At 38.4% G+C, this 27933-nt stretch overlaps 3 protein-coding genes across 3 annotated transcripts; 2 read left to right on the top strand and 1 right to left on the bottom strand.

The window, feature by feature from the left end:
- The first annotated feature begins 36 nt into the window (after positions 1 to 36).
- Positions 37 to 4440, top strand: derl2 (derlin 2). Its single transcript, XM_026339894.1, has 7 exons — positions 37 to 156; positions 1569 to 1634; positions 1720 to 1793; positions 2071 to 2164; positions 3023 to 3218; positions 3328 to 3418; positions 3850 to 4440. Exons 1-7 carry the CDS (start codon positions 64 to 66, stop codon positions 3971 to 3973), a joined length of 738 nt encoding a protein of 245 aa, XP_026195679.1. The 5' UTR covers positions 37 to 63; the 3' UTR covers positions 3974 to 4440.
- A 3182-nt stretch (positions 4441 to 7622) lies between these two features.
- Positions 7623 to 15239, top strand: LOC113148656 (SWI/SNF-related matrix-associated actin-dependent regulator of chromatin subfamily B member 1-like). Its single transcript, XM_026340424.1, has 9 exons — positions 7623 to 7979; positions 9031 to 9142; positions 9434 to 9542; positions 10352 to 10489; positions 10673 to 10800; positions 10923 to 11089; positions 11800 to 11990; positions 12110 to 12241; positions 13525 to 15239. Exons 1-9 carry the CDS (start codon positions 7890 to 7892, stop codon positions 13562 to 13564), a joined length of 1107 nt encoding a protein of 368 aa, XP_026196209.1. The 5' UTR covers positions 7623 to 7889; the 3' UTR covers positions 13565 to 15239.
- Positions 15240 to 16260: 1021 nt separating this feature from the next.
- Positions 16261 to 27530, bottom strand: LOC113147799 (stromelysin-3-like). The gene is made up of 8 exons (XM_026339029.1): positions 27432 to 27530; positions 23300 to 23553; positions 21312 to 21455; positions 20656 to 20789; positions 20314 to 20528; positions 19985 to 20189; positions 19589 to 19849; positions 16261 to 19473 (listed from the first exon to the last, which is right to left on the bottom strand). Exons 1-8 carry the CDS (start codon positions 27528 to 27530, stop codon positions 19355 to 19357), a joined length of 1431 nt encoding a protein of 476 aa, XP_026194814.1. The 3' UTR covers positions 16261 to 19354.
- Positions 27531 to 27933: the final 403 nt, after the last annotated feature.

Here is a 27933-nt window from a genome sequence, read left to right as displayed (position 1 = left end):
AACATCTTTCTCATCGTAGAATGACGTGTCAAGAAAGTGCCGGAAGCTTTCAGTGTGTCCAAAATGGCTTACCAGACGTTACAGCAGGAGTACCTACAGATTCCTGTTGTTACCAGGGCATACACAACCGCATGTGTGCTCACAACTGCGGCAGTGGTAAGACTAACTTACTAGTTTAGATAAGGGGATACTTGGTGGTGCCAAACGTGGCTAACGTAACGTTGTTACTTTGATGCTGCTAGCTGGACGGTTTAGCTAAAGCACCCAGGGGCTGGATAACGTTACGTGTCTGAAGCTTCTCATGCAGGTTGTTAACTTCTGTTACTGAAGTCACAAAAGGTTTGAAGCTTAGTTACCTGTAGCCGGAAACGTGGCTTCATTTTAGCTAGTTAACCAAAATCGAAGTTGTAGTTAGCTAGCTAACGTTAATTAACACTATGTGTGGCGGTTCGCGGAAGACAGCTGTTGTGTTTGTGACACTGGCTGTTCACTGTTCTCCAGAGGAAGCTCGGACTAAATGATGGAAAGGAACAATATTCAGGGTGTAGAATAGTTCACACGACTGTAACGTTACTATTATAGTTTATGTGTTTGTTATTACTGTATTTTTATGAATCTAATGGTCACTCATAATTGAATGTTTCATGTGGTCAAGGAGGAGCTTGTTTCACTTTCTACTTCTGCACGAAGTGTGTTGATTCAGTGGTTCACTAAAACAGAGAGGTTGTAGTAAAGTAGGTGTAGACTCTCCTTATTCAAAATGATTGTGTGCAAACAAAACTGGACATAGCCCTACTAATGCTGCTGTGAATTGTAGTAGTAGTATATACTTAATATATACTAATAAATTGTAACTTAGTGAAAAAGTTAGGACTGTGTGTGTGTGTGTGTGTGTGTGTGTGTGTGTGTGTGTGTGTGTGTGTGTGTGGGTGGACTGAATGATTCAGAGTAAGATATATACTGTTGTGAAAATGCAAAGTTTTGGAAACAGTAATATTGAATGAATTTTTTCTTGTCCTGCACCAAAGCTCTAATCTAGTGGCACCATGTAAACCTGCTGGACCAGTTCCAGAGTGACACTGAAATTCTTGTCACAGCCTTTAAAGCAATATTCTGTATGTTACATATTGAAAACCTTTTTTTTTTTTTTTTCCAAATTGGGAATGCTTCATGTTTTTGCTTTGTGTCTGCCATGGTAGGGGCATATTGTACATCAGTGAAGTTAATAACTGTAAAATATTTAAACGAAACTGTGATAGTGAAACAACTAACGCTAAGAAAATAACTTAAACTCAACTCGTTATAAAATTGTTATTTTGTTGTTTGAAATTGTTATTTTTTTACAGTTTTACAGAACATCATTTTCATTTTAGAAAAGATGCGTTTTTTATTGTAGACCATTTCCCAGTCACAGTTTCTTGTTACTTGATGTCCAAACAGCTTCACATGACACCTCTTACCATATTCCATATCCTGAAGCGACCTCTTGAGATAATTTTGTGATGTTTTTAAAAGGTCTTTATAGTTATTTTAATATTTAGCTTTATCTTTGTTTTGTCATTTCTCAGCAACTAGAAATCATCACGCCATTTCAATTATACTTCAATCCAGATTTGATTCTAAGGAATTATCAGGTGAGTACTGTTACACTGTTTTTCATTCTCGTCCTTTTTTGAATCAAAGAAATGAGCTCTAGTCATGTTCTCTCTCTCTTTTTAGGTATGGCGACTAATAACCAACTTTCTGTTTTTTGGTCCAGTTGGCTTCAATTTCCTGTTCAACATGATTTTTCTGTATCCTTCTTGGTTCTAGATCTCAGTTCATTTACTGTTACTGAATTTGCATGCTGTGTGTTTCACAGAGGAAGCCATGGGTAGTTTCAGGGTTGGGTGGGTTGCAGGGTGATGAAATGTTACATACTTTAACCATTTACTTACAGTCAGTCAAGCCAGTGACACAAACATGTATCATATGACAGTTCTTATTTATTTAGGTGATGGTGATGATCGTGGAGATCATGGAAACGTGTTCTAACAGACTGTGTAGATTTTCTTAACTAGTTGTTTTCAGGTACAGATACTGTCGGATGTTAGAGGAGGGCTCTTTCCGAGGACGCACGGCTGACTTTGTCTTCATGTTCCTCTTTGGTGGACTTCTGATGACTGTATCCTTCCTATAAATGATTGAAGTACATGTTAACTTAAACGTAATGAAGTCTTTAGCCCAATACAGTACAACTGACAGCTGTGGGTACAGCTAACAGCAATTTTCCACTGGGGCAGTCAGCACTGTGGACAGCATTGCGACAGCTGCCACTCTACTCTAAAGTGAAATTTTCATTACATGCTGGGACGTATCTCAGAAACAGCTCTTTGCTCCGCAGCACTAAAGATACAAATCTATTTTTAACAGAAGCTGCTTCTGATACACTTCAGTAAAGAAGTTCCTCTGTAGCCTTTCAGGTAGGAGAAACACCAGTTTTTCCTTCTGCTAACATACACTGTATGTGAAATATAGCAGAATATGGAATACATATTAAATCTTTGATCAATGTAGTTCATAACAACTCAACTATAACCTTAGTCTATAGGCTGTAACACAACAAAGCAGAAAGTAAGGCACTAAACAAAGACCAAAAAGAAGGCATATAACACACAGAAAACTGAAAAAAATATTATATTTGAATCATACAGAATCCTGGTCAGAAACAGCTGTGACAAAACAGGGTCACAGCCAGAATGCAACACAGATGGTCCCAGTGAAAAATTACAGATCTCCTTCCTCAGAATGAAGCTTTATATTAACATGCTATGTTGACAGGTGTTAAACCCAGTGTTTAAATTATGATAGTGTAATTAATTTGTATTTTATTCACATCACAGAGATGTTAAAATGTTACACAACTCTAAGGTTGATACCAGCATGTTTTAGTTCTTGAAATAAACAGTTTGTCCGTGGTGATAGATGTAACTACGGTTATTTATTTATTTATTTTTTGTTGTGTTTTTTAACAAACCTTCAGATATTTGGCACTTTTGTCAGTCTTGTGTTCCTGGGCCAGGCTTTCACCATCATGCTTGTATATGTGTGGAGTCGACGAAACCCGAATGTTCGCATGAATTTCTTTGGCTTGTTGAATTTTCAAGCACCCTTCCTCCCGTGGGTGCTGATGGGATTCTCTCTCCTGCTGGGCAACTCCATCATTGTGGATCTTTTAGGTATCCAGCCATTATTTAGCAGTAATGTGATATGTTAATAGAAAGTGTGATCAGTGGGTTGATCTTGCACGGTGTAAATGGCACTTGCTTTCTATTTTACCTTGTTAAGGTATCGCTGTTGGTCATGTGTACTTCTTCCTCGAGGATGTTTTCCCCAACCAGCCAGGTGGAGGAAGGTGGCTTAGGACCCCATCTATCATGTGAGTCCATACACCCTACAAAAGATTTAAGTAAATTTATTCAATTAAATTCTAAATTAACAATATTTAACATGCAGTATTTACGTAGATAAGCTGTGATGATAAATGGTCTGCACTTATATAGCGCTTTTCTACCTTACTGGTACTCAAAGCACTTTACACTGTGTCTCATTCACCCATTTTCACACACACTTACACACCAATGGCAGAGCTGCTATGCAGCTGACCTGACTCACCGGGGGCCACGGGGGGTTCAGTATCTTGCCCAAGGACACTTTGGCATGTGACATGGCAGCTGGGAAGCGAACCACCAATCCTATGATTGGCAGACTGTTCTACCTATTGAGCCACAGCCACCCCATAAATGAATAAGTGATGTTACTGTGTATATCAGAAATCACTCATTCTCTTCTCCTTTGTGCTTCTTGCAGAAAGATGCTGTTTGATACTCCAGAGGAAGATGCCAACTACAATCCCCTACCTGAGGAGCGCCCGGGAGGGTTTGCCTGGGGTCAGGGACAACGCCTTGGAGAGGGACAACGCCTTGGAGGTTAAATATGCCCTCAGATCATTTGTGATTGTCAAGTCACTTCCAAGGACATTCCCTCAGAGAATTAAAGGGAACAAACATGGTCTTTGTTTTTGACATGTTTGTTTAGTTCTGGATGAAAAATGCCAAATGTTCAGAACTGGTTTGGAGATAACCATCTGTTGTATTTGTATATGGGCTTTAAAACATCCTCAGAAACTCTTCTTGATGCCAGATTGTTGCTCTAAGACTACTTGAGAGGACACAAGCTTTGGATGGAACAATGGACAGTGAGCCTTTGGGCTCAGGTTATGCTTGTCTCCATCCCAGAGGAAAATGTTGAAAAATAGCAACTGTCATCTGAAAGAAGAAAAGACGAACAGAAGTAAAATATTATTAAAATCATTGTTTTCAGATGGCAAGTGCTTTTTTGTGGTTTGTTTTGTTTTTTTCATTTCTCCTTTTTAAAGAATAAATATGTGTGGCAAATGGTGCTTTGGTTTCATGTCTTTTGACTGTGGTAGTGTATGAAGCCAAAAACGTCATTACTAATTTTCTCCTTCAGCTTAAGTAGGTTACATTTTTCGAGCTGTACTCCTTTTGATATTTTGATACAAACGGCCTTAAATCTCTCACACACACACACACACACACATACACACAGTCTTTTTCAAAAACATCTCTTTTTCTGTTAATCATTTGTAACTTCGGCTAATTTTAGTGCTTTGTATTCATATTCTTAATGTTGGTATGTATGTATTTATACAGTGGCAGAAAAAAGTATGTAAATCTTTTGGAATGTTTGGAGTGGTTTTCTAAATTAATTTGCCATAGTTCATCTAAGTCAAGAGTATTAGCAAATATGATGTGCCTAAAATAATAACAAAAAAATTCTGATCTTTCTGTCTTTATTAAGAGCAACCATAAAAACCTCACAGGTGCTAGTGGAAAGGTACTAGCATATCTGACGTCTTGTGAAGAAAAATTAGTTTGGAGGTGTGGACTCCGCACAAGAAGAATGTGCTTATGTAAGCCATGCCTGGACAAAAGGAGCTTTCAGAGGACTATGATCAAGAATTGATGATTTACATGATGCTGGAAAGGGTTACAAAATGATCTCAAAGACATTAGAAACTCACCAGTCTACAGTTAGGCAAACAATCTACAAATGGAGACACTTAGGGACTGTTGCTACACTACCAAGAAGTAGGCAGTGTGTCAAAATGATCCAAAGTGGACAACAAACACTTAACAGTGAGGTAAAGAAACAACCTTGAGAGACAGCCAAAGATTTAAAGGCATCATTGAAACTGGCTTACATCAGTTTATGAGTCTACAGTAGGTAAAACATTGAACAAGCAGTATGGCACTATGGCAGGACACCACAAAGAAAGCCGCTGATTACTAAAAAGAACGTATATGAATATCATCATCCCAATCCTAAAGGATGGTGGAGGGAACATTATGATTTGGGCCTGCTTTGCTGCATCAGGGCCTGGCCAGCTTGCAGTGATGGAGGAGAAGATGAATTCCCAAGTGTATCAAAACATTCTTCAGGATAAAGTGAGAATGTCTGTACATCATCTGAAAAAGTCCACAACAGCATTGCCTCAGAAAAGCAAAATCCGCCTTTTGGAATGGCCAAATTAGAGCCCAGACCTCAACCCAATAGAGATGCTATGGAACGACTTGAAGAAAGCCACAGACGAGACGTCCAAAGAATATGACATTGTTAAAGCAGTTCTGCCTGGAAAGAATAGGCTAAAATTCCTCCTGAATGATGTGTAGGTCTGATCCACAGCTTCAGAAAGCGCCTGGTTGAGTTTATTGCTTTTTCCACTAGCACTATAAGGTTTTTATGGTTGTTCTCACTAAACTCCTGAAAGATCAATATTTATTTTGTGTTATTATTTTAGGCACATCATATTTGTTAATACTCTTGACTTAGATGAAGATTAGATAATGTTCAGATAACCCAGGGTAATATTAATGCAGTCACAGGAGCTATGCAGGCAGTTATGCATGCCAAAACACCAAACTCCTTTTTGTGTGGCTTTCCTAGGTATCTTATTTCCTATTCCACGACCAAATTTGTGTATGTTACTGTATGTGCATATATAAGTTTAGAAAATATTAAGCTCTGCAGGCATTACAGATAAGGGATTCTTGGGTTCCTGTATCATATACAAAATAAAATGCTAAGAAATGCTTTCTCCTTTTCCCAGTTTTGTGGATTGAGCTCTAGTTTGGAGATGATCAAACTGCATACCAGCCTTATAACCTGTTCCCATCTGTGAAACATGGATATAGCAGCATAATGATGTGGACCTGCTTTGCTGGCTCTGGACAAGGCTTGCCATCATTGATAGGGCTATAAATTCCAAGTTGAACAAGAAAATTCTGCAGGAAAATGTATTGTGTTCATGGATGGAAGTATCCATCCATGAACTGAAACTCAACAGAAAGTAGATCATGTTACATAGACGTTATTGCTGCAAAATGAAGTCACACTAATTACTGAATGCTAAATAAATAATAAATATTTGAAAGCATTTTCCACAATAGAGAAAGGAAGATGTGTTATTATTTGTCTTGTTTGTTTAATTGGGCTCTAAATTTAGGACTAATGTAAAAAATTGCTAACATTTAGATCATATTTATGCAGAAATAGATCACAAATAAAGAGACACCAAAATTGTGCAGAAGAAAGCTTTCAAATTCGAGACAAACCAGGTGAAATAACAACTTCGGTTTTTCTGCTGCAAATTTAGAGCAGTTGTATATAGAATAGTTTTGTAGGATCCTAAGGATTAAATAAAAACTATAATAGAATTGCATCTGTGTAACACTATCTTTGAGGTTTATTATTATGTGAGATGAAGCATGCACAGAGTAAACAGAATCTAACCCAAGACAGGACCCTGGGGAACAACACAAGACACACCTTTTAATTGAGACATAGTTTTTACCAGATCTCTGGTGAGTGCAAGTAGTCAAATCCCCCCTTGGACTGCAAGGTAACCTCTAGAAAGAGACAGGCTTCTAACAGAGAGAATCTCTACTAGAATGCTCTTTTCATAAAATATACTGCTAGTACTAAGAACAAATATAAAAAATAACTAAGAATATAGGCTAATCTAAAGTGGGTTTCATAACATCCGACTGGCCAGGCAACATGTGTGTGAAGGGGATTACAAATGCTTATTGATTGATTTGTTTGAGTCGTTTTATTTCATTTTTCTCAGTAATCTTAAGAATTAAGAGAAGATGTTCGATATAAATGATCTTCCGGGTCAAGCTATAAAATAAGAATAATAAACTTAATCCATTTGAGTATGACGTTCACATTATCTTCATCCAACTCCTTTTTTTTTGTCATTTTTTTGTCGTTTTGTTTTGAGCCACATAAATCCTTTTTTTTAATGTAGGATAATAAAGAATATTAGATTGACAGGAACGTTTGAGGAGTACTTGATGAGATGGAAAGATCAGCTCATCTTTACAGAGAGGAGTTCCTCTGACTCTCTCTAGAACCTGTGGGGGGCAGTAGTGTACTTTGGAAATTGTTCCTTTACTTTGAAAGGATCGAAGAGTGAGGCCAGTGCAGCAAAGTGGAAGTCGGAAAAATCTTCACCAAAGATGAGAACAGCTACAAATCGGATGTGTTTATTTAACATCCTGTGTAAAGCGGGATATACAGCAATTATTGTCAAATTCAATAGCATACGGTTAATGTTATGTCGTTTTGCAGTTGGTGAAACAGAAATGTTCTAAGTTTAAGTTAGTTAAATGCAAAAAGCAGAAAGGAGTCCTGTTTCCAAGGAGGGCACTCTAATTTCCCATTTTTGTTGTAGGCCCCGAACACATCTGAAGAAGAGAAGGCTACTTGCTAGTTAACGTTAATAGTAATTAGTTATTTAGCTTGTTAGCGGCTGTGTAAAGATGCAGTTAGCTTTAAGCAAAACGTTTGGCCAGAAGCCAGTGAAATTTCAGTTAGAACAAGATGGGGACTTTTACATGGTTGGGTCGGAGGTATGTAAGAATCTCTTCAATGCTTTTCAGTGCTGCAGTTACCCATTCTTCTAGCTAGTTGATGCTAGCATGCTAACGATGCCGATTGGTGGCTTCTTAAACAAAAAGTACCTACAACGGTGCACAGGATATATAAAGAGACTTTACAGCTGGTCAACAGCCTGGAAATCAAATCAAACATGACTTAACATTGCATTATAAGTAAGCAAGCAAGCGCTGAGTTCCCAGCGTTTGGTGCTTTGCAGTAGCTAACTTCTAATTCCAGTCTGCACAGTGGAACATTAACGTGAAGCAGTTTCATCTTCCTGACACTGATTAAAACCCGCAGTTTACAGCGGTTATTCTCTAAATGTGAGTCCCCACAACAAATGAACCCAAAGCATTCATGTTAAAAATGTTTTTGAGTCAATTAATGTTAAAGGAAGCACAACAGAAGTCAGTCTGACCTAAGCTATGGATCACTTTTCATTGCATTGTCAAATAAACAATTAATTATTAAACCATAGGAACAATGGTAATACATAAAACCCCATAACCCCATCGTTAGCGTGTGGGCAGGTCGAGGCAGATGGCCGCCCACTATCAGCCTGGTCCTGCTGGAGTTTTCCTTCTGCACTGTCACCTAGTGCTGCTGAAGTGGGATTGTTGGGTTTTCTATTTAATTCTGTGTATAGTTATATTTGAATATATGAATTGAATTGAAAATGGATTAGATTTCAGTGATGTGGTGTCAGAGCTGTGAGAGACATGGATTTAGTATACTTCACATCAGCTGTTTCGATGAGTCAAGACAGATCCATGTAATGAATTTTGCAGAGAAATGTGGTTTATAGATTGTGAGATATATCTCTCATCTCTAGATTTAAAAAAGTCTTATTTATTATTATTATTATTATTATTATTATTATTATTATTATTATTATTATTATTATTATTGAACAATAATAATGATGGTGATGATTATTTTTAGACTTTGTTTAATGTGGCCACTAGGTTTGACTCTAGTGGCCAAATTGTGGAATTACTAAATAATCCAACTTCTGCTCTCTAGGTTGGGAATTACTTGCGTATGTTCAGAGGCTCTTTGTATAAAAGATATCCATCTTTATGGAGAAGACTGGCCTCAGTAGAGGAGAGGAAGAAAATTGTAGCATCATCACATGGTGAGTGGCTTCTGTTTTTTTACATTCATTTATCTAAATTCCAAATTCTAAACTCCAAATTCTATTACAGTTGTATGATGTATCATTCTGCTCCAGAAACAAATCATTTTCAGTCCAGTATTGCCATGGCAATCAGAAAATGTGAAGAAATGTTTCAGTAGTGGTGAGAGTGATTAACAAATGCAGCTGTAAGTTATCAGTACCAGCATGTAGCCATAGAGAGCCACATTGCCTTTTAGATGTGAAAGTTGACATTCATGACTTCTTTTCTTGCCCATTGTCAATCTGTAGCTACTAGTGTCACTCTGCTGAAGGCATCAGAATGTGAAGAGATCTTCGAGGGTAATGATGAGAAATACAAGGCAGTGTCCATCAGCACAGAGCCCCCAGCTTACCTCAGGTCCTGTCCTTTCTTAATCTTTCTTAATATTTGTTTTTGTCCACACATCACTGTACATAAGCTGTCTTCTTGGTGATACTCATAAACGTGCAGGCTCTCACCCCTGTTTAAAGATTGTGTGTGTGTATGTGTATATATATATATATATATATATATATATATATACATATATATATATATATATATATATATATATATATATACATACATACATGTGTATATATATATATATACATACATACATGTGTATATATATATATATACATACATACATGTGTATATATATATATATATTATATAATATATACTACATGTGATTTTATGTATGTATGTATGTTGTATATATATATATATATATATATATATATTATATATATATATATATATACACATGTATGTATGTATATATAATATATATATACACATGTATGTATTATTATATATAATATATAAAAGGTAATTATAATATTTTATAGATATTAAACACATGTATGTATGAGATATATAATATCTATATGTTATTATATATAACATGTATGTATGTATGATTATATAATACATGTATGATGTATATATATATATACACATGTAGTATGTATATATATATATATACATGTATATATATATATATATATATACATGTATATATATATACATACATACATGTATGTATATATATATACATACATACATGTGTATATATATACATACATGTATGTATATGTACATAAATGTATGTGGATTTAATTTTAAAGAATTAACAATGAACAATGAAAGAAGAACAATGTGTTCTGGTCTTTTTTCTAAAGGGAGCAGAAAGCAAAGAGGAGCAGCCAGTGGGTTCCCACGCTGCCCAACAGCTCTCATCATCTAGATGCCGTGCCTTGCTCCACCACCATCAACCGCAACCGAATGGGCCGTGACAAGAAGAGAACCTTCCCCCTGTGGTGAGTTATTTTTTGCAGCTCAAGCAAAACAGTATATATGTCCTGCATTTAATATTCAAGAAATGTAACACACAAGCAGCTCTACTAAAAAAACAAAACAACAACAAGCAGTAATTATAGAAAACATTAAAAGAACTTTAATGTGTTTAAACAATAGTAATCAGTTTTTCTTGTCTTACTTAGCTTTGATGACCATGACCCAGCAGTAATCCATGAGAACGCAGCTCAGGTCGAGGCTCTGGTTCCCATTCGTCTGGACATGGAAATAGACGGACAGAAACTACGAGATGCCTTCACATGGAACATGAATGGTAAATACATCAACGGTGTGCCAACATCCATAATATCAAAGTCTACAGTAAATCATGACAAAATGTTCTGCTCTGCCAAGTTGATGTGGTTACCTTTTAATGTGGTCTAAATTAAATTACAGAGAAACTGATGACTCCAGAGATGTTTGCAGAGATTTTGTGTGATGACCTGGACTTAAATCCGCTGACCTTCGTCCCTGCTATTGCCTCAGCCATTCGGCAGCAGATTGAGTCCTACCCCACTGACAGCATACTAGAAGAGCAGGCAGACCAGAGAGTTATCATCAAGGTGGGTGTTACACCTTGTGAACTGTACAATATGTTTACTGGTGACGACTAGCAAGCAAGGCTGTAATGTCCTTACACTTCCATTCAAGCTTAAAATAAAACTCAACTAATTCCTGTATTGGCAATTGCACATCTAATTTAAGCTAACACTGTTTCCCGAAATGTTCTATTTTTCAGAGGTGGGTATTCGAGATAGTTCCATGTGCTCACACTTACTGTCAAAAAAAAAGAAGAAAAAAAAGTCACACACCAGTTTTCGTTAGACTGCACATTCACCATGGCATAGTTTTGCTTCTGCAATGTCGCAACAATTATTCCCATTGCATTAACCTCAATCATAGGGCACATAACCTAGACCTGACCAAATGCAGCAACCCTCAATCATAGAACTTCTGAAACAGATTAACATCTTTTCCACAACCTGTGGCTCAACCTGTGGGATGGCTGTGGCTCAATAGGTAGAGCAGTTGACTGCCAATCACAGGATTGGTGGTTTGATTCCTGGCTGCCACGTCACATGCCAAAGTGTCCCTGGGCAAGATACTGAACCCCTAGTTGCCCCCGGTGAGTCAGATCAGATCAGCTGCATAGCAGCTCTGCCATCAGTGTGTGAATGGGTGAATGAGACGCAGTGTAAAGCGCTTTGAGTACCAGCTAGGTAGAACAGACAAAATACTGTATGTGTGCATTTTATTTCTCTGTATTCCTCAGCTGAACATCCATGTGGGGAACATCTCTCTAGTGGACCAGTTTGAGTGGGACATGTCAGAGAGGGAGAACTCCCCAGAGTCTTTTGCGCTGAAGCTGTGTTCTGAGCTGGGTTTGGGTGGAGAGTTTGTTACCACTATCGCATACAGCATTCGTGGTCAGCTCAGCTGGCATCAGAGGACCTACGCCTTCAGGTAACCTAATCACTCACTTAAACACACAATACATGGACTTGGATGGTCTAAACACGGTTTGACTTGGTTTGTCAAGGAGGACTGGCTGAATATTACCATGCTTGCAATTATTCCCACAGTGAGAACCCTCTCCCTACAGTAGAGATTGCCATCCGCAACACAGGCGATGCCGACCAGTGGTGCCCGCTGCTGGAGACTCTCACAGATGCTGAAATGGAGAAGAAGATCCGAGACCAAGACAGGAACACAAGGTGAGATGTCAGAAAATAATGTTATAATATAACTGCTACCAGTGTAGCAGCGTTCCTTAATATAATTCAAGTGGCCAACCAGTCAACTGGCAGCAGGCTTAAATATTCTATCCTGCTTGTTACTTTCCATGCAACTGAAAAATGTAGAGTTTTCATTAAATAAACAGAACACAAGTTAAAGACATGTATGTGCACTATCACTTAAAAGTTTAGGATCACTTGCTTGTTTGAAAAACACATTTACAAACAATTTTATCCATTTTACAAACAATTGAAATTAATCAGATGATTTTTAAAGAATAATCTAGATTTTTGCATAGAGACCTATTATTAGAAATTGTCAGTCCTCTGCATCAATCTCCTGATATGTCTGCTAATTCAAGTAAATCATTTTATAAGGCTAACTGATTATGAGAAAATCCTTTAGCAGTTGTGTTGCACAGCTGAGAACAGCTGTACTAAGGGAACAAGGGGAGCATGGCGTTCTTTAGGTTAGTTTAGTATCTGAACATCCGCAGTTGTTTGTTTACAGGTTAAAATAGATGCCAATAGCCAGAAATAAAGTACTTTTATTAGAGACCTGTCAGTCTATAGTTGTCCTTCAAAAGGAAGGCTACTCAATGCTAGAAATTGCGGGGAAACTTAAACTTTCTTATAATGCTGTTAACTACTCGCTTCAGAGAGCAGCACAAACTGACTCTAACAGGGACAGAAAAAGGAGTGGGAGGCCCTGATGCACAACTGGGCAAGAAGACAAATATCTGAGTGTGTAGTTTAAGACAAACAGGCCTCACAAGTCCTTAACTAGCAGCTGCACTAAAGAGTACACATTATTTACAAGTGGCAGCAACAGTGAAAAGGAGACTTCAGGATGCTGGACTGTAGAATTGCCAAGACAGAGTTGCTACGGTCTGCCAGGCTGTAATTGCTGCAAAAGGCCTTTTTTTTATGAAGGAAACATTTAAACACATTAATTTTTTTTTTTTTTTTTTTTTTTATCAAAGTCATTATTTCTATCTCTGACAGCATTCGTAGCCAGCATGTTCTGGTCTTTTGCTATATTTCCTATTCAGGCTAATTTCATGTGTTTCCTTGAAAAACTATGAAGTATTTAAGTGATCCCAAACCTTTGAGTGGTAGTGTATGTATGAATTCTTATTTGTTTAGTCCAAATCATCCCCCTGTATGATATTAGTCTTGGTTAGTTATTATCCACATGGCTCAGATCATCTTTGCATGTTTTACATAATCTTTAAAATGATGAGACTTACATGTTTTACTAGGCGTATGAGACGACTGGCCAACACTGCTCCATCCTGGTAAAAAGACGAAGAAGAATGAAGCTACATCAGATGACGTGTCCTCAGAAGACAGTCATCAATGAACCATCTGGACATTTCTTTAAACGTGAACATGTCACCATGGACACCTTACTGAACACAGCACACACATCCAGGCATTCTATTGCACACCGGTATACACTGCTGAGCCATAACACTGTGACCACCCCTGCCCCTGATATGCTGTGACATGCCAACAAAACACCTCTCAGTTAAGTGTGAACCTTACAAGAGCTATCTGGAACCATGCCATTAGCAGGAGATCCTTTAAGTTCTTTAAATGGAGGTGGAGCCACCACACATCAGACTTATTCCAGTACATTCCCCAACATCTGGTTTGCAGAAACCAGTTATTGAATTACCATGTAATATATCAGAGACTTTGACTTGCTGCTGTTAGGATATAATCAATGTTATGTAAATCATCTGCAGTGGTCGTAATGTTTTGGCTCGTGTGTGTACTATCATCATGGTTCCACTCTGCTTTAAGACGTCAGTTGTGCAGCATCTTACATCTCACTAGTTTGCTCACTGAAGACATTAGTTTCACAAGTTATTGCTACTTACGCCACGCTAGGCAACATTCACACTACAGCTGTCTACTCAAAACACTCCATCAGCACAACATTACATTACAGTGTCTGCATTTGTTATATTGGCATTGCACTGATCTAACAACTGTAACCTCCATTAAATGGTATATTAGTATTTATGTTCCACATGACGAGCAGATGGGAACTAAAAATACCAACAGAAAAGAAATTGTGTAAAAATTAATACATGTTCTTGTTCCCGCTTCTCAAATGAGAAGATTTACACCTCTTCTTTGTCCAAAATCATTCAAAACTGATATGTTTGGCTTTCAAGCTTTTGTTAGACAAAAAGACATCTGAAGACTCACCGTTTCCCAAACATTAATCAGTAATGAAAATAATTTGGTTGCAAACCTTTGTCGTTGGATTACTGCAAAGACATGGTACCCTTGAACCACATAAGAATCCTGTCTGGGGTTAGAACATTTCTGACTGGTGACTTATACAGAGAGGACCAGTCACAACTGTCATTGTAATGGTGACGATTGGAAAACTACAAGCAAAAAAACCTAAGGTGTCAGAATCATTTGAAAGATGCAGTAATCCCATAATAATTCCCTTAGTAAATGTTATTGAGCCACATCAGTGCTTTGGCTGCTTCTTTATACTGAGGCTGGAGTTGTGCTTTTAACTAAAATGACCAGTGTGCATGTGTAAATTGCTGTGGTTACTGCTGTCCAGACAGGTCTTGAGTGGTGGCAGTGTCTCTGATTAGTGCGTGCAGCTGATCAGAGTGACTGTTGGTTTCATTTTAGCATGTAGACTCAGCGTTCTAATATTGTTAGTGATCATTTATGTGCAGCAGTGTTCATCTGCATGCTAAAACATAGGTAGTTCACACTAGTGAGTGCACCAGACTGGAGCCTCTGTTTTACTGGGAGAGCTTTTGCTGGAGTAGAGTGAGAAGGAAAACAAACTCATAAGAGCCAATGGTGTCTTTTAAAGTGAAACATACTCTGAAGATTTATATAAACATGTATGTCACTTATTGTGCTCTTCTTTTGTAAAATTGCTTTACCTTTATAGTGTATTCATTTTTATATAAAATAACAATAAAGAAACAACTTGGAGGTGGTTGAACATTTGTTTTAGAAGTCTATTTAATAATTACCCTGTACAATACTGATTCAAATATCATCTGCATATTGCGTACAGTATGTGTGGGGAAAAAATGACTCAAAAGCACTGACTGAATCTGGGTTATTATTCTCACTCTCACACATATCCCAGACAGGTCCCTATTTATTACCTGCTGGCTACACACAAAACTATACTGCAGTTTATTAAATCAAAATAACCAAACATCTGTCAAGTAGGGTATCTTAGTCCAGCAAAATCTGGTGGAGTGTGTGTGTGTGTGTGTGTGTGTATGGGTGAATGGAAATATGTTTCTTTGCTGTAATGCAAGCAAAGGACGTAGGATGGGGAGGACACCATGCTCCAGGAAAAGAGAGAGGAAACATACACACATTTTAAACAGTCAAATGCCTTCTCAGCATCCAGTCATATGGCTAGTACTATGCCAGAGGCGCATGTCTATCTTCAACATATTGAAGCAGACGTATTCTATACATAGAGCCTTTGCAAATATTTTGTAGGCAACATGAAAAGATGTGGCACAACTGGTTCCACATTGTAGTCAGTCTTCCTGGGAGAGTGCAGATGGCTTGTTTATAGTGTCCTCAATGCAAATGGGTGAGTAGTGAAGGATTTATAAAAAAAGGGATGTAAGTGTCATCAACACAGTGCAGTAAGATTTAAAATCTAAACCCAGAGTTGCATATACCTACACACCCTCCAGGCCGGTTCGGCTAACTGCTAATTTTGAGCTACAACTTGACAACTATTGTTTTGTGTAACCTTTAAATCTTTGATGACAAAACAGAATAAAACAAATAACTTATTGTTACTGTTACATATGTTACTGTTAGAAAGATGTTGACCTCAACAGTAGCTTTCTTTTCATGTCCTGCACCAACCTGGTGAGATGCACCGTGAAGTCTGCAACGTGCTCCAAGTAAAAGTGTCAGCACGAAATATATGATACGCAGAAACAGTAAAAATTGTTGAAATGTTTTTATTTATGGTTTTATTGCAAACAAAAACTTTATAGATGTATTCACGTGGAGGTTAGTTTCATAATCAAACTGTAGAAAAATAATATAGTCAATGCAATCATCAGTGTCCTGCACTGATTAGAAAGAGTAGCACACTTAATAAGTGCATTATTGAAACAAACCACAGTGAAACCCTCACATTATATCACACCACACTATATACCCAGCCAAGTAAAATGTTTGTGAACTGAAACAAAGATAATGAGTACCATTGTATGGCTCTATAAAAAAACCAAACAAATGAGAACAATGAATAGTAAAAACAACTAGTGGTATTTAGGCTTTGTATGAGGTACTGGTTTGACCTGCCCTCAGAACTGAAATGTAGATGTAGCACACAGCTTCACATCAAAAGTCTGCTCTGAGTTTAGAGAAATCAACTTGACTAACCCAAAATTGTTTTTCAAAACCGACAGTCAATGAATATCATTGTCATCTCTCATTTAGGACATGAACTAATCACCTACAGCACAAAAAAGCTAAATCTATACGACCGTTTTGGTGACTGTCATGACTGACTATTTATCTATCTTCACTGTTAATACTAGATTGGAAGACTTTGATCAGTTATTATTATTCTGTCCTGCATCAGCTAAAAAAGCTAAAAATCAGCTAAAAATGTTTTGGCTGCAGCTCTGCAAAGATGAAAGCGTTGGTGGTCGAGGTGCCTGCAGCTGTGTGAGAAGGCTGAATACACAGAGTACTCCAGGCTGTGACCTCTATGTTTTGAAGTGCAGAGTGGGTGTGCAAGCACAGGAAGCTAATGAGTCAAAACTAAGACAATCAAGGCAAAGCAGTCAGAGCAGGGTTAGATTAAAATGCTCTTCAGTATGCAATGTCAATGTCCTTTACAAAATGTCTCGGTATATGTGCAATATAATGGCATGGTATACCAAGGGTGAAACTAGTGCCTGTGTGAAATTGTAATTGTGTTTTTGTGTATTTGTGGGAAACATGAATCTCTGATGCTATCCCTTGGACCATGTTGATACTGAATAACTGTAGAGACGTCAGTTTAATGTCACTTTCAGGGCTTTAGAGCTGGTTATTTAATATTAAATATAAGGCAAGAAAACTGTGTAAAGTTACAGTAGCTTAATCATTTTCAGGGGAGAAGAAGCAATAGCAGCGTTTGCAGCTTGACATTGCTGCTGTGTATAGCCCATGCTATATATTAAACTCCATACATCACAAAGTGTGTTTTTAATAATACTAATTGATTTTACACTTGGCATAGTTCAGTTTGAAAACCCATCAAAGATTGCTACTGTAAAAATGATTCTGTTTCTTAGAAGTGGGTTAAAGTTGATCTGAACCCTACAAGTGACATGGCACTTTATAAAGACACTGAATGAATAAAGGAGAGAAATGATGATGGAATTTTGACAATCTCTAACTAGGAGGTTGAATTTTTCATGGAAAAGCTACGTCAGGCAAGTATTTTAGTATTTAAGTAAGTATTTTATTTCAGTATATTTGTAAGTTTGATACTGTAAACAGTTACTTCCACGTATAACTCCTGGCACTGAGATCACAAAGGGAAAGAGAATGCTTGGAGAGAGCTCAGGGAGATAGTGGGATGCAGCCAGGGTTGTAATACTTGTATAATTAATGATCAACTGTCTGTCCAGGTCATTGACGATGCTTAATTGCATTCTTTCAGATATTATTCTTTAGCTTAGAACAATAATTTATGCTAAAAGATCAGAACACAGGATCATCAGAGCATGAGGCCTGGTAATCACCATTGCACTAAAATAATGTTTTTACATCATTTTGTGCTCTTACTCTTTTCTAAATTAACTGTTGTTATTAGCTTTATTATTTGATTTGAACTGTGCTTTAGGCCCAAAACACACTAGAGCGGAAAGCGAGTAGGTGTTGGTTGAGTTGAAACCACTGAAAAACGTGCATTATTTTCATTCATATATTGTGCTCAGTTTTGTTTTGTTTTTGGAATTTGACACAAAATTGAACCAGGAAAAATAATTAGGACGTTTAGTGAAGTCTTAGTAGACATTAGTTTTGAGATGTGTTGTGTAATAATTCATTCCCCAGCAATATTTTACAGAAAAGTGTGTAATTACATTTTTTAGTTAACAAAGAATATAAGTACTGAGAGCCCAGTACGCAATTGCTGTATTTACACATGGTTGATGCTTAAAAAATGCTGCTGAAATGCGTTCTGTGTAAACACAACATAAGCTCCTAGTTTCTAGCTGGCTGCTCGAGGTATTGATTTCTGTTTCTAAATATTAAATACAGAAGGTGAAAAGATGTGAGAAGTGAGTATGGAGGCTGTGGAGATCTAACCACACCTGTGACCGGTGCTGTGCTGAGTAACTAATTCCATTTTGTGTTGAGTAATTAGTAAAGTAATATAATTACCTTTCCAATAAGTGATATGTAATAAGTAAGTCATTTTCCTGCTGGGCAGGTTTTCATTGGACTTGCCCAACAGTGGTCAGTACATGAATATACACTGTATGGGAAACACACACACAAGCACACATGCTAACAAAACCATATTCCCACTGGTGTTTTTCCACATGACAGGTGCACGGTTTGTCATATCCAGGAAATATAATTTGCAATCCTAAGTGCTGCTGAGACAAGATAGAATTCTTGTGTCACCTTTAGGTGTCATGTTGATTACAATAATCCAAAACTCAGTCCCTGATGTAAGTGGTTCTTGGTTCTAAACCAGCAAAGACTGGAGTCTCCAAAAGCCGGTTCTTCCAATGTCAAAACATGACCTGATTTGAAATTAAGCGCTGACTCCAACTAGCCCTCAAACTGGCTTGTTGATGACACACCGGCTCTTCAGATGACAGGGAAAAGGTCTTCAAGATCTTCAAGCAAGTACAGTTGCCACTGACCAGCACCTTTGGGGAGGATGATTGAAGCTGACAATGACTTTGGCAAGAGTTTGTTTTTATCTTCAAATGAACGATCTTGCATATAATTGATCTGTGTATCATAAGTATATGTCTGTAAGGGTAATCAAGTCCCTGCTCTCCAGACGATTTGCAGATACATGTGTGTGAATGTGTATGAGCCTATTTAGAAGGCAGAGCAGCCAAAGAAATCCATGCCAATGCTGCGGGGGAAGCCTTCCATCACCTTTAATGCTACAGGGTCAAACTTCCAGTAGTGCACACCACTCAGGAAATTGGCATAGCCTGTCAGAGAGTGAGAGACAACTGTGGATTTTCAGGTCAAGACAATCACACATTTTATCACAAAGACAAAGGCAGAGAAAACTCATTGGAAACTTTTCATGGTCCCACTTCTCACCATGTATGTCCTGAAAGGCTGCATCTATACGGCTTGGCACTCCTCCCCATTCATGCATGCTTCGAGGACGAGCATCATCAACTTGATTCCTCTGTGGATTGAAGATCCAGTATGATGATGACTTGAAGAGGTAGACTTTCTCTGTGTGGTGCTCCTCCCACTTTAAAGCTGCTTGAATGTCTCTCACAGGAAAGCCCAGCTGTTGCACTGAGTCCGGCCCTGTTATCTTCCTCTCAGCATCAAACACCCAGTAGCTGTCGCCTGTCACAGGAGGAAAATGGAATAAAGCAGAAGAGAGATGCTGCCATTAACCCACTTTTTGGTAGCATGGCTTCCACGTTGTGGCTGTGTCTGTCATTTTCTTCAGAAAATCTAAGCTACTCTTTTACGACTGACCTTGAAAGAACCAAATGTTGCCAGTCTTGTCTTCATACACAGCATCGATATGGTCGGGAATGCCTTCCCAGTGGCTTGACGTCAAAGCTGGGTAGCCAGCTTGGAGCTTCCCATCACGGATGCGCCACACATATTGAGACTTAAAAAAGAACAGCTCTCCCCTAATTATGGACACTGCATCAAAATTTGTTCTGCAGGCATCCGGCTGGAGCATAACAACAAACACAGCGGGGACACTTTAGTCTGTGGGCAATGTGCAAAGTTACAATTTTAACACCTGGTGAAATATTGAAATGCAGTCCAGGTAGCATATGGTCTTACTGTCTTACCATGCCATTATCAATCTCATTGTTGTCTGTCATGTCTGGTGCTGCATGCCGAGGAGGGCCATACAGATACTGAATACCCCTCTTGTCGTCGTCACTCAGCTGCAGAGGGTAGGAGTCACTATAGAAAGGACACATTACAGCATCAGGCTCCAGGGAGTGCTGCAGGCCCAGGACATGGCCAAATTCATGAGCTGCCACTTGTAGGAGATCAGTGCCTAAACGAGACAGCAAAGGACAGAGAGACAAGGACATGTGGTTTTTATAACTCTTTGGTGAAAGGAATCAAGGAACTCCAATGAAGTGCGCTGAATTCGAGTTTGAACACTTACTACAAACACTCACCCACATTGTTGCCCACTGTCCAGTGCTCATCATAGTCAAAGTGGACTTCTCCTGCTCTGTGAGTCCGGGGGAAAAAGGCATGAGCCAGGATTCCTCCTAGACCATCAAATGGTAAACTGTCTCCATGCCAGTACCTACACACAAAGACTTCTTTTATTGTACAAAAGTAAATAGATAACACCAAGCATGTCGGGAGTCTTTCAGGTGGAAGAATAAAAAAAGGAAAGTCGAATTTAAATTGAGTTTCAAAATGCTCCTCACATTAATTCACACTGTTGCTGTCCCAGAGCAAAATAGAAGAACATTCCCCAAACGAGTAGCATCACAAACCACCTCCAGAGAGCAGGGGTGAAAGTATCAATCCACCAATTGAAGAAGACTTGATGTGCAGCTGTAATAGCATCATGACTTGGGTTTAAACGGCTTCTGAAACTCATCTTTATTGATGATACGACTCATGATGGTAGCAGGAGAATCTATTTGAAACTGTACTTTTCTAAAAAACAAGTCACTTGATTAATGAGTCTCATTGTTCAACTTAAACCTTTTTTATTTCTAAGTTTGATCTATCTTTCATTCTTAGATTTAGATTTTAGATTGTTTAAACTCTGCTGGATCTCGGTTTGTTGTGTTGTTTACAGGAGACCATGTCCTACCTGTTGAAGTCAATAATGATGTCAGCTTTTTCATTGACGACCTCTCTGAACCTCAGCGGTGTCACCGCGCTCCAAACACCTAATGCCTCCTGCAAGACACCGCGCACTTTGCTCTCGCTCATTTGCCAAGGGAAACGCACAATCCTGTTGGACACACACACACACACACGCAGCAACGTGCTGTATTAGAAGGCATTCATGAAAAGTTAATTGTATATCTTTAAACCATGTTAGATTATCAGCATTGTAAAATATTTAGAATGTATAAATAAGGATGAGCTCATGAGTAATTAGCTGAACTGGAAGCGAAATTCTATTTCTAGATGAAATGCATACATTTAGGTGTAAGTGCTGTAAGACACTGAGTGGGTGCACTTCAAATGATTCCAGATTTATCCTTTTAACTAAAACGACTTTTAGTTATTTTACTTAGATTAGCTGCTTCAGCTGTTGTAATATAATTCCTAAGAAAGAACACAGAAGCAGGCATAGCGGCCTTCTTCTTCTCGCTGTCTAACTGATTGTCTGTAGTGCCTTCCAGGCTGTAGCCTTCCACGATTTATTACCTGGGTTTCTATCTTTGTTTTTCGCCCTTCTGATTTTGAACTTTGCCTTTTGTCTGCCCATCCTGCCGTTTGCTTGGATTACTCTTCCAAACACCACCTGATTAAGCACCCTGCAATCTGCTCTGCCCCTGCCTGCCTAGTTTCGCCTAGTTCACAAAGGGTGAACAGTTTGAACTGTTTATCTGAGTCTCTGTAGTCGTGCACTGGAGTTGTCATACTAAGCTGTAACAGAACAAGTAAGATGACTCTGGTCTCGTACATTCACTGCTTTGAGCAGCACCTGAACCAGAACGCTGGTCAGAATGTACCCACTGCCTGTACTGTGACCAGTCCGGTGACTTCCTCTGGACCAGTGCAGTGAAAACAGATCCCAAATAGACCTGTTAGAGTGCATTTAAAATGAATTCACAGCCCTTGGAAGTTCTTTTTACAATATTAAATCACTAACTTTAGTAACTGAAACTTCCAGTTGTCTTCATATTAAAATCCTTTAAACACATTCACTGCACTCGGGTGATCTTCAATTATTCTTATTCAATTATTCTGGACCTGACACAGTTTGTTGGTTTTGTCAGTTGTTCAAGGAGGAAAGTGTTGCAGTATGTAATGTTGGTCACGGGGAGAAGCAAGACAACAGAAACACTAATGACATAATACAAACAGCATGACGAGCATGTCCATAAACATGCAGATGAGGGGCAACACTGTTTTAGAGTTATATGTCTGTCCATTTAAAGTTTCATGGCAATAGCAAAGACTTTGAACTCTGATTTTGTACTGCCGACCATCCTGTTCAACAAATAATTAACAAACTATTATAATAACTAAGCAAAGTAACTTTTATTTGCAGTATAATTCCACAATTTACGAGGTGGCTGCAACAGTGCATGTCTCCTTCTTTGACAAATTAAATCTACAAACCATCCACACCACAAGCATTCGTGCGAAGCTAGAACATAAACACATTTTCCTGTAAGTAACCATTAGTTTGCCTTCTCCACCCACCTCTAACCCGGGTTTCAGAGGTCCACAACACACTGAAGCCACAATACACTAAAGTTAAGTACTCTCAGAAAAAACCTTCAGCCAAATCCCAAAGAGGGCCTGTCTATGAACAGCAAAGTCAGACTTGTAGAATCAGTGGTCAACAGAGTAAAATAATGTTTGAGTATTTGTGCATTACACACAATTCCACATCTGAAGTCAGACTTTTTTATATATATAATCCTATCATATACAGCCATTCTTGATTTCACAGGTTAATCTTGAGTATGCAGCTTATTTCAGAATCGTTTAAAATGAAATGAATCAAGAACTTTTCTCAATGATTGTTAAACCAAAAACAAACAACCAAACAGTCAGCAATGTTGAGTGTATTGAATAAACCTATGTACTTCCAAACAGAACATTTGTGTTTCTTACTGGTAAGTGAGGTCAGTCTTTTCCCAGCGGCCCCCAAACAGAGCAAATCGCTTCCTGCGCTGCTGTTTGTTCTGATCCAGGTCGCTCTGCATTAAGGTGGGATAGTCTGGGACTCCACAGCGAGGACGCTTCCAAAAGTCGGTGTCATTTTTGGATACAAGTACAGACTCCAAATGGTGCTTTTCATTTAATGTGTCTTGTTCGTGTCGGCTCCGCTTCTTTGCACCAACGTGATTGTTGTCGTGAGGCCATCCCTGTAAACACAGACACAGCAATCATACAGACACAGAGCTTTGTTAAGCTCTAATATGTGTTGCTGAATCACTTGGAAACTGATTATGTTGCAGTTTTGAAAGTGGAACATTTGCCCATTGCTGTTCTATTAAAAGAAAATCAGTGGCTCATGATTCTGATGCATTGTGCATATATTTTCAAGAGAAGACTGCAGACTACACAGAAAATGACACCCAACCTTGTCCTGAAATATCCACTAACTTGTGTCTTGATGGCAGTATATGCGTCTCTAAAAGCCCAGCTTACGCAGCATTGATGGTATCCTCTACACATATCAAGACATCTATGCCATGGGAGCTGATGCACCCCATATTATTCATTATTCACCATCTGACATGAGCTCAGTCACAGAAAACTTGTTGATGTGTTTCTGCACAAAACCGATGTATGGCTTCCTGCTAGCATGACAGAGTTTCTGGTTGTATTTCTGGATGAAATAGTGGACTGCATTAAATAACATTGGTTTTCCAAAGTACCCCAGATTCCACCGTAACATGATCTAATGTTCTCACGCAATGCTCCCTGCAGGTTTAAATTCACGTCCATTCAACTGTAGTTTCTGCCATTGACATTTACACACTTCTAAATCTTTCACAATTTTATGAACTGTGGATGGTGAAGGATAAAAATCTGACAAAGTTTGGTACAAAATATCTCTTGGATTTAAAACCTGAGCCTTGGAAGCTCCTTGGTTTGTGGCTACAACGGAAACTAATACTCATTCATTTAAGCTTATTACCTCAAGTCATTCCCTATTTTTAGAAAACATCTGTGTACTATTTTCATCTGATAGTCAGACCACCTAGTTTTAGAGTTTATGTTATTGTAATAATGTGCCTGTCAAAAGAAACTTGCTTTATGAATACATGATACATGAATCCATAATAGGGAGGTCCTGCATTCACTCAGTGAAAGCAAACATGCTGTCTGTTTTATTGACAAAAAAAAAACAAAACAAAAAAAAAACAGGGTTATATTGATTTAAGACCAGCTTAAACTTAAACTCAGTCACTTGAGAATGTCCCGTATACAGAATGGAGAGTGTAATTAAACTGTCAAATTTATTGATTAACTGTCCTCCATGATTGAAAAACAAAGCTTCGAAAGCACCCTAATGTCAGAGGATTACAGCGTGATTAGGTAAAATAGCTGACGATTGACAAAGCTTTGTGTTCGCTAGGGGAATCCTGAACAAGGGGCTGACATGTCACCACAGGACACTGTGGTTGCCGTGTCTCGCCCTAATTGATGTGCTCCAGCTTCAAAACCAAATTAAGCACTGAATCTGTTTTACAAAACAGGTTGGTCTCTACATGAAGTGCTGTTGTTTCATCTAAGCTGTTACACTGGGGAGTCGTCATTGTACCTCGTCGATGCAACATGTGCATACATGTATGTACATGCACACAACATGAAAAGAAATGTGCGCCACACACAGATCTATGATTCAAACGCTCCATCGCATTCTGTAAGCAGATGTCTGGAAATTCCCTGCTAAGGAATGACATCAGGTTGTCTACACTATTACACAGGGAGTGTGTTATGAAGGGTTTTCAAGGATGCTGATCTGTCACTACTGGGTCTGACTAACTTCACGACTTGCAATAACAGTAATACACAAAACTGGGAAAATGAAAGTGGGAAGAATCTGGTTTGATTTCCTGAACCACCACGCTACAGGTGTGATAAGACTGTACTTCCACAGACATCCTTTCTTAGTTAAAAAAAAAGTAGAGAGAGAAATGATGTGCACAGTAGAGAAAAGGATCTGCAAGGATAAATATTTAACTAAAAAATGTCCCAGATATCTGCAGGCAGGCAAACACAGGTTGATTTTGCCAAGTGGAGTGAATGTTTGCAATATAAAGAAGATTAGTATGAATAGAGACCATAGACTGATCCTCCGCTGTAAACATCTTTCATTAACAAGTTCCATCTCTGAGTTTACCACTTGAGAGAGCTATTCCTGACAGTGGTGCAGGAAATGCTTGTCATTTATCATCACGCTGTACTGCAAAAATCCAGGCTTTACTAAAGTATCAAAGGGAAATGCACAAGATCTTTGAGAGGCATGATATTGTTATTTTGCATTATTAGATGCTTTATATTGGTGAGGTCAAAGTAGCAACTGATCAGGGACGTGCAGATACTTTCTAATGGACATGGGCCCAAACTTAAAAAAGAGACATCAGTACAGAGCAGTTTAGATGAAGGACTATCAATAAATGTAAAGAACTTCTAACACAATTGAGTGAAATGTGTGTTTATTCTGTTTTGTGTGCTATTATTTGATAGATATCACTGAAGGGATGTGGTTGGTTCTATTTCTGACTAATACAAACGTGTAGAAGCCTTAATTATTTTATGGTTTTCCACCCACTGTCTTGATGAGTTGTCAGGTTTATGGAGCTAGTTCTCAAATAATTAACCTACTTAGCATTTTATTTGTGTTTTTGTTTTGACAGACTGATCAAAATCTGATCCTACCATAAGCTCACTGAGTATTTGATGTAGAAAATGTGGTGATGTAGCAGTAATAGTAAAAAAACAGAGGCTAAAGCCCCAGTGAATTATTTAATATTAATGGGGCACCTTAACTAACTTGGTAATAGGACAGGGGCTTGAGCCTCCACTGCCTGCAACTGATGTGTACAGACTACACCATCTGGTTCAGCACCACCAATCTTGCACCGGGAGAGTTCAAGTGAACACTGATGACACAGATGTTTGGGTTTATTGCTGCTGACATTTGGTTGTTTGTGTGAAAGTGGAGGGTATTAAAGCCCAAAATACCAGTACATTCAGCTGGATGGGAGGAACTTCATGGTTTCTCTTACTACAATCAGAGGACATGCATCAGGAACAAAAAAACAAGAAACATAAAAAAAAAGAAGATAAGTGTTGTGATTGCTCACATTTGTAAATGGAAAACTTTAGTGGTCCCTAAAGAAATCTACATAAAATCTAAATAAACAAATTCACAGTGAACAGAAATCATTCACTGTCTCTCACGGCTTCACGTTAGGAAGATTCATTTGTCCACAAGTTTGATGCAGCTGTAACAGTTACAGTACAAACAACAGCGTCAGCGGGGCGCTCACTCCTTAGTGTCTGCTTGCCCCGTGTATGAGCCTCTTTCTTCTTCTAAGTAGCTATCTGTTGTTTTCTCCTTTTTCCCCTGAGTCAGCAGACAAGCTCAGTTTGAACCTCCACCAGTTGCCAGATGACTTGCCTCTGCCTGCATAATGTGCCTCCCTCACTTGCACTGTTTCCAGTCCAGAAAGGAGACCTGACATTCATCAGGTTTCAGCTAGATTGAAACTTAATATAACCTGTCAGTGTACAGTATAGTAGGCTGACAAGTTTAATTTTCAGTCAACCAGTAAAGTTAATGTAAGAGGAACGTACGACAGTAAAGTTAATGTAATGTTAGTAATGTTAGATTTAATCAAATCTCTAAAATCCAGTACATTCATACTAATCCACACATAAACAGAAAACTCTCTGCAATTACAGGAGAGCTGAGTGTTTCAGAGTTAATAATGATCTCAGCTTCCAGATATTTCCTGTTAGCTAATGTGACCTGTGGATAGGTCAACCATCACAAACTTGCAGCGAGCAGACGTATGTAACATTGTATTACATATTGTAACAACACATCAGTCAGATGATTTTTAACTGGTTAATGTTTTACAGTACAAGTTTAAAGAAGAATGTCATAAATGCTCAGCTGATTCTAGCCAGGAATTCTTCTAAATGACCTCCTTCACTTCTGCCAAACACCCCCGAACACCTTTTTCCTCTTTTAACGGTGTTCATAAGTTCTGTTCTGACCCACCTGCAGGTGCTTGGTCCTCCGGTCATGTAACGGCAGAGAGTGGACGCAGAGGAAAAGCTGGAAAGGCAAGATGCTGCTGCAAAGCACGACAGCCTGCATCGTCTTCTCTTCCAGATGCTGAGTGCAGCCACTGGGGAAGACGCTGTGCAGTGGAATGAATGACAGCACTTTGAGGAGTTCCCAGCGCTCAACTACTCTACGCACATCGTTTAACCCTTTTCACTGCAAACAGACAGTGATTGAAGTGTTTCCAGTCACTTTTACTCCACTACAGTTCACAGGGAAACATTGCACTTTTTATTCCACTGCTTTTGGAAGCTTTATTTCCTAGTATTTTTTTTTTTTGCATGTGTAGATTCTTATTTTTATGAGAAATAAGATCAACTAATAAATACAGATGTTTTTACTATGAATGAACCATTTGTCAGAACATAAAATGGTTCAAATCACGTCAGTTATCAGCTGTGGCATTTCTCTTTTCACTGAGTTGGTAGATCAGTGA

The sequence above is a fragment of the Anabas testudineus genome, chromosome 22, assembly GCF_900324465.2.
Source record: "Anabas testudineus chromosome 22, fAnaTes1.2, whole genome shotgun sequence".
Classification (NCBI taxonomy): domain Eukaryota; kingdom Metazoa; phylum Chordata; class Actinopteri; order Anabantiformes; family Anabantidae; genus Anabas; species Anabas testudineus.
This window is presented reverse-complemented; position numbering and strand designations above follow the sequence as displayed.

Bases quoted from the DNA above. Each gene is read 5' to 3' on its own strand.
- LOC113148656 (XM_026340424.1), top strand. From the start codon at position 7,890: ATGCAGTTAGCTTTAAGCAAAACGTTTGGCCAGAAGCCAGTGAAATTT. The intron at 7,980-9,030 runs GTATGTAAGAAT...TCTGCTCTCTAG, and splicing joins TTTACATGGTTGGGTCGGAG to GTTGGGAATTACTTGCGTAT. The intron at 9,543-10,351 runs GTCCTGTCCTTT...TTTTTTCTAAAG, and splicing joins GAGCCCCCAGCTTACCTCAG to GGAGCAGAAAGCAAAGAGGA.
- LOC113147799 (XM_026339029.1), bottom strand. From the start codon at position 27,530: ATGCAGGCTGTCGTGCTTTGCAGCAGCATCTTGCCTTTCCAGCTTTTC. The intron at 21,456-23,299 runs GTAAGAAACACA...TGTGTCCAACAG, and splicing joins AAGACTGACCTCACTTACCA to GATTGTGCGTTTCCCTTGGC. The intron at 20,190-20,313 runs GTAAGACAGTAA...GTTATGCTCCAG, and splicing joins ATGAGATTGATAATGGCATG to CCGGATGCCTGCAGAACAAA.
- derl2 (XM_026339894.1), top strand. From the start codon at position 64: ATGGCTTACCAGACGTTACAGCAGGAGTACCTACAGATTCCTGTTGTT. The intron at 1,635-1,719 runs GTGAGTACTGTT...CTCTCTTTTTAG, and splicing joins TGATTCTAAGGAATTATCAG to GTATGGCGACTAATAACCAA. The intron at 3,419-3,849 runs GTGAGTCCATAC...TGCTTCTTGCAG, and splicing joins CTTAGGACCCCATCTATCAT to AAAGATGCTGTTTGATACTC.